General features: G+C 43.9%; 1 protein-coding gene across 1 annotated transcript in view; it reads right to left on the bottom strand.

Annotated features, from left to right (window-relative positions):
* LOC141074578 (uncharacterized) overlaps positions 1-23,163 on the bottom strand; it is a 132,016-nt gene that overhangs the window by 46,702 nt on the left and 62,151 nt on the right. Inside the window, exon 6 of the mRNA XM_073562052.1 lies at positions 1,784-1,913. Within this exon, the coding sequence (XP_073418153.1) occupies positions 1,784-1,913 (130 nt within the window). The remainder of the gene's footprint in view (positions 1-1,783; positions 1,914-23,163) is intronic.

The raw sequence follows: 23,163 nt of genomic DNA, 5'->3' as shown, positions 1-23,163 counted from the left end.
AAATGCAGCCAAACTGATTGGTCGTTGTTTCATACTACAGATGGACAATGACCCAAAACATAAAGCCAAAGCAACCCAGGAGTTTATTAAAGCAAAGAAGTGGAATATTCTTGAATGGCCAAGTCAGTCACCTGATCTCAACCCAACTGAGCATGCATTTCACTTGTTAAAGACTAAACTTCAGACAGAAAGGCCCACAAACAAACAACAACTGAAAAGCACCTCAGTGAAGGCCTGGCAGAGCATCAAAAAGGAGGAAACACAGCGTCTGGTGATGTCCATGAGTTCAAGACTTCAGGCAGTCATTGCCAACAAAGAGTTTCCAACCAAGTACTAGAACATTTTATTTACAATTGTTTAATCTGTCCAATTACTTTTGGTCCCTTTAAAAACAGGGTGGCACATGTTAAGGAGCTGAAACTCCTAAACCGATCATCCAATTTTAATGTGGATACCCTCAAATGAAAGCTGAAAGTCTGAACTTCAACTGCATCTGAATTGTTTTGTTTAAAATTCATTGTGGTAATGTCTAGAACAAAAATTAGAAAAATGTTGTCTCTGTCCAAATATATATGGACCTAACTGTATATATATTGAGGGTGCTGTTTGCCACTCTCACAGTCATTCTGAAAAGAGCATGCAGATGGTTGAAACACCATTTTGTTTTCAGACATACTTCACAAGCTAGGCCAACATAGTGATTTAGAACGCAGATTTGCGATTAACAACAATCACATCCACAAATATACAAAAAAATGGAAGACCTGGAACAACAAATTTCATATCAAATAGACTCATCAGAGGCATTATATTTTCAGGCCTAAACATGGGCGTTGTAGTACCAGGATGCTGCATCTCCTTCCAAGAATATTACCCCATAATAAGGATTGTCGATTTTCTTTTCCTATCATGTTGTTATTCGATATATGCTATTTAATGTCTATTTGTGGGTTTTCTAGTTTTTACATTTTTTTCCGTACCTGTACAAGGTTGTTTACTCCCAACTCCCTTCCTTCCCTTCCTACCTTTCTTTCCCTACCCTGTTTATTACTAAAAACCAATAAAATTCTTTGAAAAGAAACACCATTTCGAAGGAGAACCAAGGTCACCTCATAAATAGTAAGTCATACATAATTTTCAAAATTACTGCTGGAAAAGGAACCAGTAACTAGTATCCAATGTGGAGTCTTCACATAGCTATGTGCAAAGAGATGGACATGCCGCCCACGTTCCACCTTGAAGATACATGTATTATTTTAATGTGTAATGTAAGGACGCTAAACCATGGATTGAGGACAGGATTTCCTGGACTGTAGTACTGTGCTGGGTTGTGGTTAAGGTGGAGGAATTTGGGGACAGAAGCAAAGTAAGCCTGGAAGAGGAAGAGAGACAGTGTGTAGTGTGTAGTGTACATGTTGTAAAGGAAACATTTGTGAAGTTATGCACCCACTATCTATTGTACATAATTTTTACCAAGTTACTGTTCAGTAAAAAACGGTTTATTGTTGACTGTTGGTCTCCCTCACTGAAACCTCTCACAATCTGGTTTTGGTCTCAGAAGTCACTTGCATCACACAGTTTGCAAGGGCGTAGCACCTCCGTAGAGAAAGTACTCACACGACACCAAGATCCCCACCTTCATGTAGCGTGCTGGGGCATGAACAATGAGTGCCTCACCTATGGCTATCGTTCCCCCGCCATATTACTTGTGCTCAAGATGTAACAGCCTATCCTATAGACTGTGTCATAGTGTCATTTAATTGACAACCATTTATTAATTTACCATTCAGGAGAGAACACACAGGGACAAGCTGAAGGTAAGGAAGAGTATTTGAGAGAAGAAGGTCCTTCTAGGCCGTGACACTCATTCAGTAATGTCCAGTTCCTGTCATATGCAGATTTCACCTGCTCCCCTGGATGAAAAAAAAATACATTAAGATGTCAACCACGTGAAAGTAATGAAAATAACCTGTTAACTTTCCTCAACAACAAAAAAATTAAACTGGTCACTCATGAATTGCTTCTGCCAACTGTTTGTTTCTCAGGGAGCTTCAACTCAGAATCTACACTTTTTTATAATTGTTTTTGTTAGCTATACCTTTGCAGTTAGACAATCATGAGATTTTAAAGTGTATGCCCTAAAAAGTTCTGCAGATTGGTGCAGGTCAGGGTCCTGAAGACCCCCAATGATTATTTAACATTGTCCTGGATCGCTCACTGCAAGAGGCAAAAGCACTTAGCTCCTGCATGAGCATGTGCAAAGAGCCAAATACAGGCTCAAAGATGTTCTGTTGAGCTTGTAAACCTCTATGTGCAAATACTCATGCAGAAGCTGAGTGCTTCTGATTTTTTTCACACAAAATCGGGGCCTTCAGTGTCTCCAGCAGTGAGTGTGTGTGTGTGTGTGTGTGTGTGTGTGTGTGTGTGTGTGTGTTTGTTAAGCTTATCAGGCTTTATAGGAAAAGGGGTCCTGACAAACTGGTTGGACCAGACATGTGGGTTGCCTGCCAATGCAGGAACTCTAAAATTCCCTTGCTTATACTTTTTTTCTCCCCTGATGAATCCCCCAAAAGGGGGAGGAAATGCGTAGGAGACTTCACATGATTTGATGGGTACAATTTAGTAGCCTTAAGGCCCTTTTACATTTAGCGATGCACCAGCGATCCGACCAGCAATCCGACCCGGTCAGGATCGCTGGTGCATCGCTAAATGATTGCTAGTGAGCTGTCACACAGGCAGACCTCACAGCGATGCAGCAGCGACGCAGCGCACGATACTCACCTTTCACACACAGCGATTCTGGTGTCCTCCCGCCCGCCTCCACGCATCGCTCGTCGTCACAGCAGGAAGCCCCAGCAGGAAGCTGACGACGAGAAATGGAGCCGGGCATTCTCACGCGATCAGCGATGGACAGCGGGGGAGCCAATCGGAGGGAAGTATCACACATAGCGATATCGCTAGCGATATCGCTATCTGTAAAACCCCCTTTACTTGGGGATTGTCCTTGTAAGAGCAGGAGCATTGCAGAGGCACAACAGGGGATATTAGAAGCTCTCCCCTCCTCCCCTTTGATTTATACAACTACCTTAAGGGCTCCTGCATACCTGCAACCTGCAGAGAAAGACTACAATATTGGTGAGATCAATCCATTTATTACTGAGCACTGGTAACTTTTAGCACTTTGCACTTTATCACTTTGGCTTGTTTGTCTTGATTTATCCAGTTTTAAATCACACATTAAAAGTTATGTTTTAGTTTAATTTTGTCTCTCCTGGCTAGTTGGACATACTAAAAACCCTCTATTATCCCTCCCCATGGTTCTTGTGTCCCCCAATTGAATGTCCTAAAGCAGTGTCTCCCAAACTCCAGTACTCAAGGCTCCCAACACCTCATGTTTTCAGAATTTTCTTAGTACTACACAAGTGATGGAATTATTTGTAAGGCACCAGAAATTTCCACAGGTTCTCTCACCTGTGTAATACTAAGGAACTCTGGAAAACATGTGTTTGGGGCCGTGATGACAGGGTTTAGGAAACACTGTCCTAAAGCAATCCCATCAGGTGGGATGAATATAATAAGGAAAAAAAAAAAGCAGGACCTCAGGCTGCCGGCTGAGCTACTAACACATGCAGCTCCTTTCTGCCAAGGCCGATTCACAGATGCAAACTTAGTTGTGCATCCTATCCAACTTAGTCTTCTATTCACACATTTTCTATGTGTCACACTGCTGCTATGCAGGTAGAAGCAAGCTCCACTAGATGGCAAGAGCAGACCTGCAGCGCAGCAGCGAGGCTACCACCAGGTGGCAGTGAAATAGTCAAACAAGCCAGGTCGATATTAGTCTGTTGCGCAGTACCAAAGGAATAAACAAGCACAGAGTCAGAATCAAGCCAAATGGGTCAATACTGGTCAGGAGCAGATATACCAAAGACAAGAGAAAAATAGCAGGTCAGGGTCCAAGCGAAGTCAAATACCAGGGAGTCACCCGCTCACCCCTGTCTGCTCTGTGCTGTCCCTTCCCACCAAGTCTCCCTGTTCCTGCATGCGCTGTTGCCTCAGAGACTTAGCCATGCCCCCTGCAATGGTTGGTCCAGTTCTCCAAGCGTTCCCCCGGACAACAGAGGAGACAGCCCCGACAGTTCCGGACCCAGTGCAAAACAGGTAACCTTGGTCGGGTCTTCCTTCTTACAATAACGACCTTGCAAACCTGGACAAAAAAACAAGGCAGCCATACTTACCAAAACCAGGTCACTAAACTAATGCACTACAGGATGCAGCAGCCCCATGATAAAGGATGCAGCACAGGTGCAAGATACTGATGAAACAACCACTTGAACACATGCCATTCATGAAGAATATGGTTGCCTACTATTATAAATGCACATGAATAAGGCCTGTAAAGGCACAAGTCACAAAGGTACGTGTGTGCACTGTATCTGGCTTTTAGATCAGGCAGGCCACCCAGCAATATGTAAGTGCACCCTACTGGGATAGACACCCAACCAACAATAAAAGGTATGGCTGCATCATACAGAGAAATGAAAACATTTGAAATAAGATGAAAATATGTATAGTATGAATGAGGTATTGGCCAAACTTTTAGTAGCTGCAATGAGGACCCTTGATGTGGGTTTCAAACTTGTTTGTTTTGGCCCAAATCTAGATCAATACCACATACATGTTATACATTTTTTTTATCTTATTGCACTTTTTTTCATTTGCATGCAGCTTACGACCATGTCCTTTAGTGTTGGCTGGGAAAATTGGCATGTCTGTCCCTATGGCGTACACATACATAGTGCTAGGTGACTCGCTTGATCTAATAGTATGGGAGTTGATTATAAACTATAAGCCAAACACTGCACACTACAAGTGTGTGACTAACGCATGAATGGTAGGTGTATAAGTGTTTGCTTCATCAGCACTTTAAACCTGTGCTTCCTCTCTCTTTTTCATGGAGGCGCTGCATCCCATAGTGCATGAGATTTGTAATCTTGTGCTGGTAAGTTTGGCTCTTTTTTTTGCTTTTATTCTTTAATTTACATCCTTTTCTGATGTTTTGGCTTTGAAAAAGTAGAGTTGAGATGTCTAATAATGCACCGCCCAGGAGGATTCTATTGATCACGTTGACAATGCCGTGACACTCAATGGAGAAGTTTTGACTCGAGCCATACAAAAGATGACCCCAAGGGATGATATAGAGGTATTTTTGACTGTTTTTGAATGGTTTGCAGGGCGGGAGTGGCTGACCCCGGAGCAATGGGCAGAGGTGCTGGCCCTCTTTCTAACAGGCAAACCCCAGAAAGATTATTTTGACTTGGCCTTTCAGGATGCCCAGGAATATGCCAAGTTAAAAACAGAGATATTGGCAGGCTCAGGGTTCACTATGTCTGTCAGAGCCCAAAGGGTTCATCACTGGGCGTATTATGGAGACAAACCTCCCCACTCTCAGATGTTTGACTTGTTTCATTTGGTCCAGAAATGGTCCTCCACTCCAGCCCAGATGGTTATGGGCATATTTATTTACACCCTCCACAGGCCGGTGCAGACCTGGGTTGCCCAGGTAGACCCCAAGAATTTCAGATAACCTGGTGGGCCTTGTAGAAAAGCACCAGGTGATCAAGAGATCCTTGAGGAAGCTGGGGGATGGGGCTTCTCCATACTGTGGTACTCAGCGGAAAACCGAGTCCCAAAGAGGGGTAGTAGAGCCACTAATAGGGGGGAGTCCGAGATCCCAAGGAGTCGCTAAAGGGTTGCGAAAGGCTGCTGGTAAAGACCTGATCTGCTGGAGATGTCACGGTCCTGGACACATAGCCACCTGTTGTCCTATGACTCCTGAGGAGATGGACTGTAGCCTAGGAAGGTGTTCTTTGTACTATGCCAATTCTACCTGTGGTGTGGACTATCAGCCCAGGGAGGAGTCATTGTCATGTCCCGTGACAATAAATGGAGTATTGGTGTCAGAACTCTTGGACTCAGGGTTTGGTGACCTTGATAAGTGCCATACTTCTCCACCAGTTGATCCCAGGGAAAAGTGGGCATCCGCTGTATCTATGGGGACGCCAAGGACTACCTTATCGCAACAATGTTGATAAAAATGAGCAGGGGTATGGAGTCCCATGAGGTCAGGATAGTCAGAGACTTGCTACACCCCGTGATAATTTGGCGGTACTCCAGCCTGTTCTGGGACCTGTGGGTAAAGGCAGGGGTACCAAATGACTCATACAGAAGCAAGCTCAACCCTGTTGATTCCCCATCGCAGTCGGAGGTGGATGAGCTCCCCTTGTGTGTCCTAGCTGGTGATGAGAACAAAACAGTGACCAGTGAAGCCGAGGTTCCTGAACTGGGAGTTTCTCGGGAAAATTTTGGGACTGCTCAAATATGGGATCTTACCTTAAAAAGGGAATTTGAAAGTATGTCTGTGATCAATGGGGTAATTAAAGAGTCGGGAGCAGAAACCAGGTTCCCACATTTTACAGTCAATGGCGAGTTATTGTATTGGGTGAGCACACTGAGTGGAGGTGAGATAGTGGAGCAGCTGTTGGTTCCAGGACCCTACTGGCAGAGGGTTTTAGACATGGCCAATTTGCATGTTTTGGGGGGACATCTTGGGGTAGAGAAATCGCAGGAGAGAATAATGCAGAGGTTCTATTGGCCAGAATGTTACCAGGAGATCCTGAATTATTGTAGGTCCTGCCCCACCTGCCACATAACCGCTCTCTTCTACTGCCATGGACCTGGTAGGTACTCTAGCTAAGTCTGCACAAGGGCATCAATATATTCTAGTGGTTATGGACTATGCGACCCGGTACACTGAAGCAGTACCACTAAGGAACTCTATGGCCAAGAGTATCGCCCAGGAACTTTTCCATATTTTTACTAGGATGGGGCTGCCGAAGGAGATTTTGACAGACCAGGGAACCCCCTTCATGAGCAAGGTGATGAAACAGATGTAAGGTCCTCCTGATAGCCAAGCTGTGAACCTGTTTACCATTCACAGCCAGTCAGCCTAGAAGAGCGCTTCAATAAAACCTTAAAAGCCATGCTCAAGAAGATCATTGAGGGCGATCTAGTCTGAGACTATCTGCTTTTGTTTCTGCTCTTCTCCATCAGAGAAGTTACTCAAGCCTCCACTGGCTTCTCTCCATTCTAGCTCCTGAATGGTCGACATCCACGAGGGCTCCTGGATATTGCCAAGGAAACCTGGGAAGCCGAGGTCATACCACTCCAGAGCATCATAGAGCATGTTGCCCAGTAGCAGGAGAGGATGGCAAAAGTAATGCCTTTTGAATGTGAAGGAGCACCTTCTCCAGGAAGGAGGAACAGGCAAGGGTGTATAACTGATCAACAAGACTAAAGCAGATCCAGCCTGGGAACCGTATGCTAGTTCTTATTCCCACAGTAGAGAGCAAGTTCCTGGCCAAGTGGCAAGGCTCATACAATGTGCTTGAAAAACTGGGTGAGGTACACCAGTCAGGTCGAAGGAAGCCGCACCAAATATATCATGTGAACTTGTTCATGCCCTGGTGAGATCGGGAATTTTTGGAAACCTCTTGCCTGGGAGCCAGTTCCAAAGCCACAATGGATGTTACAATTGTAGAGACTTTAACACCGGACCAGAAGCAAGAGTGTTCTTGGAGTTGCAAGGGTATATGCAGGTGGTGGAGCATGACGTGTTGACAGAACCGCATGAAGAGTGAACCTAAAGCCATATAGAATTCCCAAACCATGTTGGGAGGTGATATCAAATGAGGTAAAGAGGATGCTAGACCTCTTCGGGGTGATAGAGGAGTTAAAAAGTGGATGGGCAAGTCCCATCGTCCCCGTGCCGAAGCCCGACGGTGAGTGGCGGTTCTGCAACGACTGCTGCAGATGAATAAGGTCTCCAGTTTTGATGCATACCCATTGCCCCATGTGGACAAACTCATTGATAGACTTGGACCCGCAAGGTAATGTGCATTGCAAGTTTACAACCCTAGACCTGACAAAGGGCTATTGGCAGATCCCCATGTCCCAGAGTACCAAGAAGAAGATGGCCTTCTAGACACCTGATTGGTGTTTTCAACACACCAGAATGCCCTTCGGACTGCAGGGGCACCCTGCAACCATCCAGAGGGCTATGGATCGGATCTTAGATCCGTAAAAGAAGTTTGCCGCAGCGTACCTTAATGATATTGTGTTCTTCCGCCCTGACTGGGCAAGTCATCTGCCAAAGGTACAGGTGGTTCTGAATGCTTTGAGAAATGCGGGGTTCACCATAAATACAAAAAAAAAAAAATGAGCCATAGGGAAGGAAGAGGCCAAGTACTTAGGCTTTGTTCTCGGGAGGGGTGAAATCAAGCCACAAATAAACAAGTTCGAAGGCCATTTAGAAGTCACCGCAACCACTTTCCAGGAAGCAAGTGAGGGCATTTCTTGGAATTGTGGGATATTACTGGAAATTTATCCCAAGTTTCGCCATAATTGCCGCACCATTGACGAATCTCCTTAAAGGCACTAATTTGACAATGATTAAATGGACTACTGAGACAAAGATGGCATTCCAGAAGCTGAAGCAGTCTCTGTGTAAACATCCGGTTCGGGTCGCACTAGATTTCAGCAAAGAATTTGTGGTCCAGACAGATGCATCAGAAGTTGTCTTGGGAACTGTGCTGTCTCCGGACGTAAATGGAGAAGAACATTCCGTCCTGCATCAGAGCCGAAAGCTCTCGTCATGCTAGCAAAACTATGCCATTGTCAGGAAGGAGTGTTTGGCTATAAAATGGGCCATAGATACGTTGAGGTATTACTTACTAGGCCAAAGGTTCAAACTTGTATCAGATCATATTACTCTGAGATGGTTAAGGGAAAAGAAGGGTAAGAATGTCCGGGTGACTAGGTGGTTCTTAGGCCTCCAGGATTTTAGGTTCCACGTAGAACATAGACCGGGGAAATTACCAGTAAAACAGATGCCCTCACACAGATTCCCTGTTTGGTGTCTGAAGGTGAAAAAAAAACAGCTTTGGGCAGAGAAATGGATATGTAACAAACAAACAGGGTCACTGGTGCCGTAAGTGAGGGAACATATGTGTCGCAAAGGTTGTTACCCTGCGTGATGTGAAACCCATATTTTCTGTCCAGCATGATATATCCTGAGAGTTAATCAGTAGTTACCAGGGTCTGGATTTTGTTGTGAGTAGGTGTAATAGATGGGCGGAATGCCTACTCACCATATCTCCACCTCAGGGGTGTGGTTGGAGGTAGTTAAATGTACAGCTACGTTTTTTTTTTCCTCTCTGGTCTGGTTTGGAGGAAGGAAGCCTACAGGCTGACGCTCCAGTAGCAGTGGCATTGTGTTTGTCCCAGAAGGCTAGAGCTCTACTGGGAAGTACTTTGTATGGACTTTTTATTTTCATTTGTGCCAAAAAAGGCTGTTTTTGTGTTACTATTTTGGCTTTATGGTTTATGAAGAAATAAACCACCACAGAGACTTTAGTATAAAAGTGTTCCTGTGTGTTGAGTGAGCCAACTTTCCACAACCTTTATTGACAAACACATCAAGTTTATGCAAAGACTCAGTTACAGTTTTGACATTTATTTTCAAGATTTCTGCAATTTACCCCTGTCATGCTGGTTAATAGCTTCTGGGCCAAATCCTGAATGATAGCAACCATTCTTGCCTAATCAGTGCTTTGGGTATATCACAATTTGTATGTTTTTGTTTGCCCACCTATTTTTTAAGGATTGACCACAGGTTCTTAATGGGATTGAGATCTGGGGATTTTCCTGGCTATAGACCCAAAATTTAAATGTTTTGTTCACTGAGCCACTTATTTGTTAAATTTCCTTGTGTCATGGTACTCCACTATATTGGTAATATCACTATTTATCACCAAATTGTTCCTTGATAGTTGAAAGAAGTTGCTCTTGGAGAATATTTAATTTATTCTTGGCAGTGTTCCAAGGAAATATTTTGAGTGGACCCATTCCCTTGGATGAAAAGCAACCCCACACATGAATAGTCTTATGATACTTTAGTATTGGAATGATACAGGACACATGGTAACTAGAGATGGGCAAATCCGAACAGTAAAGTTTGGCGTCCGTACCGAACACCTACTGTTTGGGCACGGACACCGAACACGGACTTCAGCAGGAGGTCCGTGTTCCTGTGATTGTTCGGCTGCCCGAACACTGGGTGTTTGTCGCGCTGCCATGTGCACATGATTGTCTGAAGAAAAAAGTCGGAGTGCTACCATAATTCCTCTTTCATGCCCATAGTAAAGTATCTTGAGATGATCCATGTGTGAGGTTGCTTTTCATGTAAGGGAGTGGTCTAACTCACAATTTTGCCTAAGAACACTGACTTGAAAGGAGAATGGCAACTAAACATATTTCAAGAATATTTTCTCCCAATGATACAGGAGCAATTTGGTCAAGAACAGTGCTTTTCTAGCATGATGGCTCACCATGTTTCGTACAAGGCGAAAAAAAGTAATAACTAAGTGTCGCAGTGACCAAAACATTGAAATTTGGGGTTTATAATCAGGAAACTCTGCAGATCTCAATTTCATGGAGAACCAAGGGTCAATCTTCAAAAAGCAAGTGAACAAAGAAAAACAAAAAAATTGTGATAAACACCAAGCATTTATTAGACAAGAATGGGTTGCCATCAGCTAGGATTTGGCCCAGAAGCTGATACCTACAATGCCAGGGCGAATTGCATAAATCATGAAAAATAAGTGACAAAACTGTAAATATCGAGTTCTTGAATAAACTTCATGCATTTGTAAATAAAATTATAAAAACGTATTAAAAGCTTAGAATGGTTCTTCAAATAACACAGAAACATCTGACCAAAAGATGTAGGGACACTGAAGCAGCAAACTTTGTAAAAACCCCAATTTTTGTCAGTCTCACAACTTTTTACAGTTATCTGAAAATACACTTGCTGATTCTATCTTTATAGATCATAGCCATTGATAATTTCAACACTGTTTGCTTTTTCCCTTTCGCATCTACTCCCGCTGTGCGTCACCTATTGTTTCTGTGCAACTCATTCAATTTTTAACGTCTATTTAAAATATACTTAAATGTAAGATTTGCAGTTTTATTTATTTACTTTTTTGGCTATCCACCCTTTTTATCCAAAGATTACTTGTTTTATAGGAGGTGTCGAACAGCATACTCAGAAATAGGATGCAATGGGATGGAGTCAGAAAGTACTTTGGTCTGCTAATGATCCGGCCAAATTGAAATTGTGTCCATGGTTAAATATAGACATTACAAGTTCTCAAACTGAGAAGTCTTCAGGAGAGTGTTGTCCAGATAGGGAATTACCAATGATCAATTTACACAAAAGATGTGTCATGACTCATGACCTTTGTTAACACATGGGAAGCTTTGCCAACCTGAAGGGAAGCATGACAAACTGACCATGAGCAGTGTGAACTACTAGGCGGAGAAAACTCTAGTGAGGATGGAATGTAGACATAGGCATCCTGAATGTCTAATGAAGACAGGAACTCACAGGGCTTCATGTAAGCTGTGACTGAAACAAAGTGTTGTATCTGGAAGCACTGTAGCCGAACTCACTAATTAAGCTATTTCTGACTTAGGCCTCTTTCACACATCAGGTTTTCTGCTTCAGGCGCGATCCGGCGCTTTTGACTAAAACCGGATCCGTCGAAATGCAATGCCGGATCCGGTTTCCCCCCCATTGACTTGCATTAGAGCCGGATGGCCATGCGTTTCATCCGATTTTCGCCGGATCCGGCAATGTGACGCGATCCGGCGTCTGGAAAAAAAGGTGACTGTAACGTTTTTTGTATCCGTCGAAAAAGCCGGACACGCCGGATTCGGCGTGTCCGGCTTTTTCATACAATGAAAGCCTATGAGCGCCGCAATGCGCCGGATCCGGCGACAGCTTGATCTGGTTTTTTTGGTCTGAGCATGCTCAGTAGCTCTGCCCACAGGACATATATAAAAGCAAGACAATGGGACCCTCAGCCACACCCAACATGCCACCCAAGCCAAGAACCAGGAGCAGGAGAAGGCAGCAGACATCTGCAGCAGCAGCACCATCAGCACCACCCCAAATGGAGCAGCATGCTGAACAACGGGAGGGGAGTCCAGCAGCAGATGAGAGACGGTAATTATCAAATCCCCCATTCCTCCAAACTAGGGCTATGGAATATCAAGATATTCATTGGCCCTTTGTTTGTCTTTATTCAACAGCCGCCCAATAGATGCAGCAGCAGCAGCAGCAATGGCAGCAGCAGAAACACCACCCACAGCCATGGAGTCTGGCCATGAGGAAGACAGCACATCTTCTGGGAGCCCTCCCTCGCATCGTCAGCGTTTGACGGTAAGTTTTTATTTCCAAAATCCATCATCTCTGTAATATATGTGTATTCATTGCCTTTTATTTCAAAACAGGAATCACAAGATGAAGAGGAGCTCCCAGAAGAAGAAGGAAGGGGTGGACAGACACTTGGAGTGGGCTCACAATTGGTAAGTTTTTTGCATCAAACGCAGAAACACAACATCACACTACACACAACACATAGAAAACAATGTTCTGCAGACCACACACAGCAAACAAATGCCTACATCCAAAGACATAACATTTTTTGTTTTCTTCTCCAGTCTTCCCAATCTGGTGCTCGGCCAAGAGGTCCTCGCAGTGCCTCCCTGGGTCGTCGGCGACAGCAACGCGGCGGTCACCAGCGTGTAAGTATAAATATTTTTGCTTTGTTTTTTTTGCACTTTTTATTTCATTTCTTTTGTGGAGGCTAATTATGTTATTTTTGTCTTTTTCTTTAACAGCCTTCACAGCGTGCTCCCGACTCTGACGGTGAGGATGGAGGGATTGATGTGGAGCGCCTCATCGATCTCGTCAGAGAAAGGGAGCCGCTCTGGAATATGGCTGACCGCCGCCACGCTGACCTTATCGTTACCCGACGACTCTGGGAGGAAATCTGTTCGCTCCTTGTGGACCGCTGGAAGGACCTCGAAGCTCGGGCCCAGATTAAAGAGCGTAAGTATATACAGTACCGGTTGCTTGATTTAAACCTGTGTTTCCCGAACTCCAGTCCTCGTGGTCCCCACGGATCATGTGTTCAGGATTTCTATTTACTTTGGAAATCCTGAAAACATGACCCCTGGGGACCATGAGGACTGGAGTTTGGGAAACACTGATGTTGTATACTAACCACTTTGTCCTTTCTCGTTTCAGGGGAGAGAATTGTGAAGCGGTGGCGGTCTGTGAGGGATCGTTTCAAGAAGGAGTTCAATAAAGAGATGCGGGCCCCGAGTGGATCTGGAGGACGCAGGAGCAAGTACAAGTACGCATGAGCCCTGTCGTTCCTCTGGGAGACAATGCTCACCAGAAGGTAAATATTACACACCACATGTGACAAAAAAATGTTTAGATGTAACTTTTTTTTTCAGCCAGGGCCATACCATGTCACTATTTTAATTGTTTTTTTTTTCTCTTTATTCCACAGCATGGTGAGCAGCACTCGGGAGCCTGCACGATTGGACCCTTCTGAGGCGATCCCTGAGGAGACCGGCACCGAGGGAGACTTCGACCGCCCCGGTACATCTGCACCTTCCCACACATTCGACCCATCAGTCCCATCCACCAGCACAGGAGCATCATGGCCGCCTACATTACATGAAGCTGCTGGTGAGGAGATCGCTTTCCCTTTACCCCACCCTTCTGCCCCTGCCACCTCTAGTACACCTGCGGGTACTGGGCGGCAGCGGCAGAGGGGTCAGGAAAAGACTTATGCGCCAGAGTTCTTGCATCTGAATGCATCTTTCCAGAACTGTCTAAAAGTCTTGTCAGAGCAAATCTCCGCAGGCTATCAGCAGATCAACTCCAGCATTCTGGAGGTGAAGACACTTCTGCAAACCATGCATTCAGAAGCAAGATCTTCGCCAAACCACACCTTTTTCAGGTCTGTTGTGGAGCGCATGGAAATGCTCTCTCCTGCCCAGCAGATGCATGTAATGCATTCATGCCACGCTGCTCTCCAGCAAGTTACCTCCCAACCTCCTCCTCCCACCACAGTAGTTCCTCCACCTGCACCCCCTCCAGCCACTTTCCATCCTCCCCCTCCTATTACATCTACACCCCCTCCAGCCACTTTCCATCCTCCCCCTCCTATTACATACCATCCACCTCCCCAGCACCATCCACCTCCCCAGCACCATCCACCTCCCCAGCACCAGCAACCTCCACAGCACCAGCAACCTCCACAGCACCAGCAACCTCCCCAGTACCAGCAACCTCCCCAGTACCAGCAACCTCCCCAGTACCTGCAAACTCCCCAGTACCAGCAACCTCCCCAGTACCAGACATCTCCCCACTTCCAGCAACCTGCCCCGTACCAGACATCTCCCCACTTCCAGCAACCTGCCCCGTACCAGACATCTCCCCACTTCCAGCAACCTGCCCCGTACCAGACATCTCCCCACTTCCAGCAACCTGCCCCGTACCAAACTCCTTCCCCATACAACTTGCCATCAACATCATCTGCTCCTACAGTCCCTGCCCAACCCTCCACTCCACCACCCACCACCTCTTCTGCTTCCCACATGTCCACCCATTCTGTAGTTTTTTCCACACCTTCACCTCTAACTGTTCCTTCCCCACCACGATCCCAGTCCTCTCTCCACACTCCCAGTGTCGAAGTGTCCCGCAGCCCCTACAGCAGTATTTCCACCACACACTAGACAGATTTATAATGTGTGTATTTAAATAAAAATGACCAGTTTTATGGTTTCAGTTTTATAGTTTCAAAGCTTTATTAAACAAGTTTATTAAAATTTTAAAAAAGTTTACTAAAAAAAACATTTTTCAATAAAAGTTAAATTATTTTACACTGGTTGTCTGTCATTTCTTTCTGCGGCGAAAAAGGTTAAATACAGGGTATTTAAAAGGTGAAATGGTATTCAAAACTAGGTATATAACTGTGGGTAAATTTTAGCTTTTTGCCACAGTTGTGTTCCTGGTTGTGTTTGAAGCAAAGTATTTCACCTAAAAAGTTGTGTTTATTGTTGGTGATTTCCTAACAATGTACACAACTTTTGTTAAAAGGTGAAATACTTTGCATAAAACACAACCAGGTACACACCTGTGGCCTAAAGCTAAAAATAGAGACCATGACAAGATAGCCAACTTTGGTTGGCAAAGGTATATACTGTTGGTACAGAAGGTACACAAGTTTGGTTGGGCACAAATCTTTCACACTCTGTCATCCTGCCAGTGTACTCTGCCTTGAGGTGACATAAAGTATAGTGCAAAATTGTCCCTCATTACTGAAACCGTCACAGAACTTCTAGTGGTAATGTCATGGTAATCTTGCAAGGTGGTTTCTTCAGAGGTGTCCTCAATGGAAATGGGTTCCTTGCAGATAACAAAATTGTGGAGTACCACGCACGCTTTGATCACCTCGTCCACAGTTTCTGTCTTGAGGTTGATCGCAGTCAATAGGACCCGCCATTTGGCTGTCAGAATACCAAAGGTACATTCAACCATTCTTCTTGCTCTTGTGAGGCGGTAATTAAAAATGAGTTTTGTTCTTGACAATCCTCTGCTACCGTACGGTTTCAAAAGGTGTTCTGACAGCTGGAAGGCTTCATCCCCTACACAGACAAATGGCATAGGTGGACCAGATGTTTGCGGCAGCGGTCTAGGTGGTGGGAACTGGAAGGTGTTTCCATACAGTTTACGCCCCATGGCAGACAGTTTGAAAACTTGAGAGTCATTGGAGCGGCCATAGGCCCCAATATCAACCGCAATAAATTTGTATTCCGCGTCAGCGATGGCCATGAGGACAATTGAAAAATATTTCTTGTAATTGAAATATTCCGATCCCGATCCAGCTGGCTTTACAATGCGGATATGTTTCCCGTCCACAGCGCCCAAGCAGTTGGGAAACTGACATATCTGTTGAAACTTGTCAGCAATTTCAATCCACCTCTCTGTTGTGGGCTCTGGTAAAAACTCTTCAGCTAAGGAGTCCCACAGTGCACGGCATGTGTACTTCACTATTCCAGATATGGTGGAAATCCCGAGTCTGTACTGGAAATACAGTGACGAAAGGGATTCTCCAGTTGCAAGAAATCTGTGGGGAATTAAAAAACAATAAATTAGTTTTAAATCACAGCATTACATACCAAAACTGAGCTATAACACTTGGAGATACAAACTACCACCAACAAGATTGCAGTGAAAGTGTGCTCTGATGCGATCACATCCAATACATGTGGCTTACCTTAAAGTCACCATCAGACGCTCTGTGGGTGAAACAGAGAAGCGGCAATAGGTGTCCGCTTTTCTTATGAGGTGTGCAATGCGCTCCACCAAGTAATCAAAATTCTCCATTTTCATCCTAACATATCCAAAAAATTTATCCGGGTTTCGTCGAAGGTCCATGCAGAGTGTAGAATAGACCCCACGCGTCATTCTCTTGGCTGTGATGGGGTGGATCCACAAACGTCGTCTACGATGCCTGATGCGCTGCTGTCTCGCTCTCTCCTTCTCCAGAACAATCACCCTCAAACGATTCGCCTCCGCTATAAAATCCGCCAAATTCTTCAAAATATTTCCAATGACAACATCCATCTTCGCCAATAACTTGCTCTTCTCTCCAACCTGCACTTTCTCCTCTACAACCTGTCAAAGAAGGGCTGTAGGAACATGCTATATATAGTTTTCCAGTAGCCAATCCCGTTCGGAAGGCCACAAGGGTCAATTTTAAAAACCGGATCCGGCGTAATCCGTCGAAAAACGGATAGAAAAACGGATGAACCGGATGAGACGGATCCGGTTTTGTCTGTCAAGAAAAAGACGGATCCGGCAGAAAACCGGATCCGTCACATCCGGTTTTACTAAACATTTGCCGGATCCGGCGTTCCGGCACGACGCCGGATCGCGCCTGACGCCGAAAACCTGAAGTGTGAAAGTAGCCTAAGCCATACTTCTTAGAAACTACAACTTTGAATAAACACCTGTGAATCTTTCCCGAGACTAGAGGGGGAAATAATCACTGATGGATAGAGAGGGAGAATATGGCTTGGTAGAAACTAGAAGCATGTGGAGAATAGGGGGGACAAGATCTGAAAAAATTGTTGTAGGGGATGGTACAGAAGTCTATCCAGAAGAAATGACCTCTTATCCAGGCTCCTCAACTACTGTGAATCAAATGTCCCTAAAGAGAAGGTGATCACCCACCTAAAAAGAATCTTCATGTGGGCACACCCTATCAAGCAAAAGATGACTTTTTGATTCTTTACTTGGTGATCTGGTGAGGTTGGTTGGGGGGTTCTAGGATAGCAATAGGTTTGAGTAATGATTTTTCTTTCCTTAATATGCAGAGTTTGAAGAGAATTGGCTAACAGACCATAAGTGGCAAGAGCCCTTGGTTCGCACCTTTTGGTCTTGCTTGTGGAAGCAAAACTTCTCTTGCCTTCAGCAATTTCCCAAATAATAATTTTATGGAGTCTGGTTTAAAAAAAGAATAGAGTATTCAAAAGACAGACTTGCATGAAGTTTTTCTTTTCAGTTGAATCTGCGATTCAAACTTTAAGAAAAATAAATTTCCAAATGGCAACAATGTTGCCAGACACCTGAGAAGAGCATCTGGTTGCCTCCCAGAGGTATTTGTCCACATTCATGATCTGATTGACTAATTCAGAAAGTTGTTGAGCTGGGAAGAGAAGATTGGCTGAAAAGGGATTATAGAGTATCCAGATGCTTAGGTATCTGAAAATGCCTTTCACGGTGTTTCTATTCTCTGGTTAGAACTTCCTCAAAATAGTTAGAGGAAGTTTTTCGGATGCCACATTTAGAAGAGAACAGCCCACTTCCTTCACTTGTAAATTGGCAATGACTGCCTGAATGAGGCTGTCACCATGTCTTTTAAGTTAGGCTACTTTCACACTAGCGTCGGCCGACGTACGTCGCAATGCGTCGTTTTGGCGAAAAAACGCATCCTGCAAAGTTGCCCGCAGGTTGCGTTCTTTCTCCATATACTTGCATTAGCGTCGCATTGCAACGTATGGCCACACGTTGCATCCGTCATGCGATGGATGCGTCGTGTTTTGGCGGCCGCGACGCACACAAAAACGTTACATGTAACTTTTTTTGTGCGTCGTGTCCGCCATTTTCGACCGCGCATGCGCTGCCGAAACTCTGCCCCCTCCTCCCTGAACATTACAATGGGGCAGCAGATGCGTTGAAAAACTGCATCCGCTGCCCCCGTTGTGCAAAACTTTCACAGCGTGCGACGGTACGTCGGCACGACGCAGTGCGACGTCCGTTGGCCGACGCTAGTGTGAAAATAGCCTAAGAGGGTTGGTCAAAGTCCTGATATGAGTCAAAATCAGAGTAAGGCCACATTCAATATTTTTTCAGTATTTTACATCAGGATTTCTAAGCAAAAACAAGGAAAGGGTGAAAAATTTTGGTTTACAAATACTGATGTAAAATACTGACCAAATACTGAATGTGTGAATGTAGCCTAAGATTTCGCCTCTCTCAAAGAGTGGAACTGTGGAGAGGAGGAGAGAGCAAAGGAAGGAGCACTGGGTGAAGCTGACACCAAAGGACCCTAGGGGAAAATCCAGGGAGTGGTTGCCTGGTTCACGTACAGTAGTTGAAATAAGTATTGAACACCTCATCAATTTTCCAAGTAAATATATTTCTAAAAGTGCTATTGACATGAAATGCTAACCAGATGTCAGCAACAATCCATCCAATCCACAGAAGCAAAGAGATCAAACCATTGATACCTATAAATTGAGCTATGTGTAATAATGATGATGCAGGTGACCTAGTCCTACCGTTTGAAATAGAGGAGAAAGAATGTGACTGATTCAGCACTGTTTCATTGCTGGCCACTTCATAACTCTCCAGTGATTTGTTTCCATTCATTTCTAGGTGCTTCTTGAAGTATTTTTGGGATCATTGGCCTGCTGGAAGACCAAAGACCTAGGACACAAACCCAGCTTTCTGACACTGGCACTACATTGTGACCCAAAATCCTTTGGTAATCTTCAGATTTCATGATGCCTTGCACACCGTCATGGCACCCTATGCCAGAGGCAGCAACATAATCACAAAACATCTTTAACCCCTTCACAACATGACCCGTATATGTACTGCGCATGTCGTGTCCCTCCCTTCGATGTGGGCTCCGATGCTGAGCCCACATCTTTCCTGGCACATGTCAGCTGTTTTGAAAAACCTCCCTAATCTTGTAAAAACAAGAAACCAATTAAATGCAAACACATGGGCCATGCATACAGTGAACAAGTCTGTAGGACAGGAGGTTTCCACCTCTTCCTTGTGGGCCATGCACATATAAGCCGTTCTCTGCAGCGTGTCCACATCGGACATTACCTGTCTGAATCCTGCTCATATTTGTACTATACACATGATCAGGTTTTTAAATACATCAGTTAGGGACTGCTCTGACATGGGTTACCTTGACGTTTGGCAGAGCGGCTTAGTATACATTTTTTGCAAAAAAACGTATTAACCAAATACCCTGATTTTTATCATCTTTTTACTAGCACTTGTTGTTTATTGTTACTTTTTTACAACAGAGTATTTTTACATGTTTTATTGTGTTTTTCTGTATTTCAGTCTTATGGTGGTGTGAACATTGTCCTACAGACTTGTTCACTGTGTGCATGGCCCATGTGTTTGCATTTTACTGTGGCACATGCAGACACACAATGCAAAGACTGAGTCAACTTCTTCCATTTTTATCTAGTTTCAGATGTGATTTTCTTACTGCCCACACCTGTTACTTGCCACAGGTGAGTTTCAACGAGCATCATATGCTTGAAACAAAGTTGTTTACTCACAATTTTGGAAAGATACCAACAATTTTGTACAGACAATTTTGGGGGTTTGTGTGAAATAATGGCCAATTTGTCTTTTGTCTCTTTTTTGTGTTGTTCCAATACACACAAAGGAAATATACGTGTGTATAACAAAACATGTGTGATAGCAATAATTTTCTGGCAGAAATACTTAATTTTCTGGATCAATTACAAGCGTGCAAACGCTCGGCCATGACTGTATATACTGTGATAGATTTTTGCATCAAGTTTGGGAACTTCATTGGTGTTTTATTGTTCTTGACGCATGTAGACATGTTAGTGCAGGAAAAAGTTAAAGGTAATCTGTCAGCAGGATTTCAAACATCAAACTATTTATGATACATGTGTATGTAGCTCTTTCCAAGACTAGTCTAGCAATATCCTCGCATGGCCAGTTGATTCCTCCATTACTAAGAAATCAGTGCTTGAAATGAAATGCAAATGGGACTGAAGGACTATGGTAGATCTGAAAATTCCATGACTCCAGCTCTTATCTCTACATAGTGCCACCACGTCCTGCTTGACTGATATCTCCTTTTCCTGATATCACACATCATAGAGACTGTCAGTCAAGCAGGAGGAGGAGGAGGCACTAGGCTCGTAATATTGCTGGAGTGACAAAGGCTTCAGATCTGCAAATAGTTCTTCAGCCTCATTTGCATACCAATTCAAAAGCTGATTTCTCAGTAACAGTTGGTCCATGTAAAGGTATTTCCGGACTTAACTTTGAAAAAAAGCTACATGCACAGGAAAATGGCAAGTAAGTCACTGAAAAATGAGTCAAGAAGAGGAGTTTAAACCACTCAAAATGTATTAACCCCTTAACGACCGCTGATACACCTTTTAACGGCGGTAGTTAAGGGTACTTAAACCACAGCTCCGTTAATTAATGGCGCTGTGGAGAAAGTGTTTAGCACCCCCACAGTTGGATTTTCTCCAGGGTCTCGGCTGCCGGGGGTAGCCAAGACCCCAGAGAACATGATTCAGGTTGTTTTTTACCGACCCCGCCTTTGCGATCGCCGTTATTAACCATTTAACGGCGACCACAAAAAAAGCCGCAATTTTGCATTTAATTACTCTCTCCTCTGATGTGATTGCACATCAGAGGAGAGAGAAGTAGAGACCCCGATCTCCCCCGATACCTCCCAGTGGTCCTCGGGCCCTCCTGCATCCTCTGGTGGATGCCGCTCTCTTGTTCCAGGAAGAAAATGGCGGGCACGTGCGCAGTGCGCCCGCTGAATCTGCCGTCCGGCAGATTCTATTCATTCATTCAAGTACATTTTGATCACTGAGATAAACCCTATCACTGTGATCGAAATAAAAAAAATAGTAAATAACCCGTCTTTATCACACCCTTAGTTAGGGAAATATAATGAAATAAAGAAATATATTTATTTTCATTTTTCCATTAGGGTTAGGGTTAGAATTAGGGTTATGGTTGCAATTAGGGTTAGGTTTAGAATTAGGGTTAGGATTAGAATTAGGGTTAGGGTTGGAATTAGGGTTAGGGTTGGAAATAGGATTAAGCTTGGAATTAGGGTTAGGGTTGGGATTAGGGTTAGGGGTGTGTTGGGGTTATGGTTGGAGCTAGAATTGAGGCGTTTACACTATTTAGGCACATCAGGGGGTCTCCAAACGTGACATGGCGCCACCATTGATTCCAGCCAATTTTGCATTCAAAAAGTCAAATGGTGCTCCCTCTCTTCTGAGCCTAGGAGTGTGCCCAAACAGTGGTTTACCCAAACATATGAGGCATTATCGTACTCAGGATAAATTGCACACCAACTTTTGGGGTCTAATTTCTTGTGTTACCTTTGGGAAAATATAAAAAATTGGGGGCTAAAAAAATCACTTTTGCGGAAAAAAAATGATTTTTTATTTTCACAGCTCTGCGTTGTAAACTTCTGTGAAGCACTTGGGGTTTAAAGTTATCACCACACATATAGATAAGCTCCTTGGGGGTCTAGTTTCCAAAATGGGGTCACTTGTGTGGGGTTTCTACTGTTTAGGCACATCAGGGGCTCTGCAAACGCAACATGACCCCCTCAGAACATTCCATCAAAGTCTGCATTCCAAAATGGCACTCCTTCCCTTCCGAGCTCTCCCATGCACCCAAACAGTGGTTCCTTCCCACATATGAGGTATCAGCGTACTCAGGAAAAATTGCACAACAACTTTTGTGGTCCTATATCTCCTGTTATCCTTGGAAAAATAAAAAATAGGTGGCTAAAAAATCATTTTTGACAAAAAAATTTTTTTTTTTTTCACGGCCCTGCGTTATAAACTTCTGTGAAGCACTTGGGGGTTCAAAGTGCTCACTACCCATCTAGATAAGCTCCTTGGGGGGTCTAGTTTCCAAAGTGGTGTCACATGTGGGGGGTTTCCACTGTTAAGACACATCAGGGGCTCTCCAAATGTGATATGGCGTCAAGCCAATTCTGCGTTGAAAAAGTCAAACGGCACTCATTCCCTTCCGAGCTCTGCCATGCGCCCAAAGAGTGATGTACCCCCACATATTATTATTATTACTATTATTATACATTTATATAGCACCATTTATTCCATGGCGCTTTACATGGGAAAAGGGGAAATATAGACAAGTACAATAAACATGTGCAAGACAAGGGACACACAAGTACAGAAGGAGAGAGGACCCTGCCCGCGAGGGCTCACAGTCTACATATATGAATATGAATATGCCAATACATATGTGGTATGGGCATATTCAGGAGAAATTGCACAGCAAATTTTGTGGTTCATTTTCTCTTTTTACACTTGTGAAAATAAAAAAATTGGTTCTGAATTAAAATGTTTGTAAAAAAAAAAGTTAAATGTTATTTTTTTTCCTTCCACATTGCTTCAGTTCCTGTGAAGCACATAAAGGGTTAATAAACTTCTTGAATGTGGTGTTGAGCACCTTGAGGGGTGTCACTTTTTAGAATGGTGTGACTTTTGGGTATTTTCTGTCATATTGACCTCTCAAAGTGACTTCAAATGTGATGTGGTCCCTAAAAAAATGGTTTTGTAAATTTTGTTGTAAAAATGAGAAATCGCTGGTCAACTTTTAACCCTTATAACTTCCTATCAAAAAAAAAATTTGGTTCCAAAATTGTGCTGAAGTAAGTAGACATGTGGGAAATGTTATTTATTAAGTACTTTTTGTGACATATCTCTCTGATTTAAGTACATAAAAATTAAAAGTTTGAAAATTTCAAAATTTTAAACATTTTCGCCATATTTCCATTTTTTTCATAAATAAGCGCAAGTCATATCGAAGACATT

Source organism: Dendrobates tinctorius, unplaced genomic scaffold (assembly GCF_039654945.1).
Source record: "Dendrobates tinctorius isolate UK_male_01 unplaced genomic scaffold, ASM3965494v1 ptg000015l, whole genome shotgun sequence".
NCBI lineage: Eukaryota > Metazoa > Chordata > Amphibia > Anura > Dendrobatidae > Dendrobates > Dendrobates tinctorius.
Note: the sequence above shows the minus strand (reverse complement) of the source record. Positions and strands in the feature narration are given on the sequence as shown.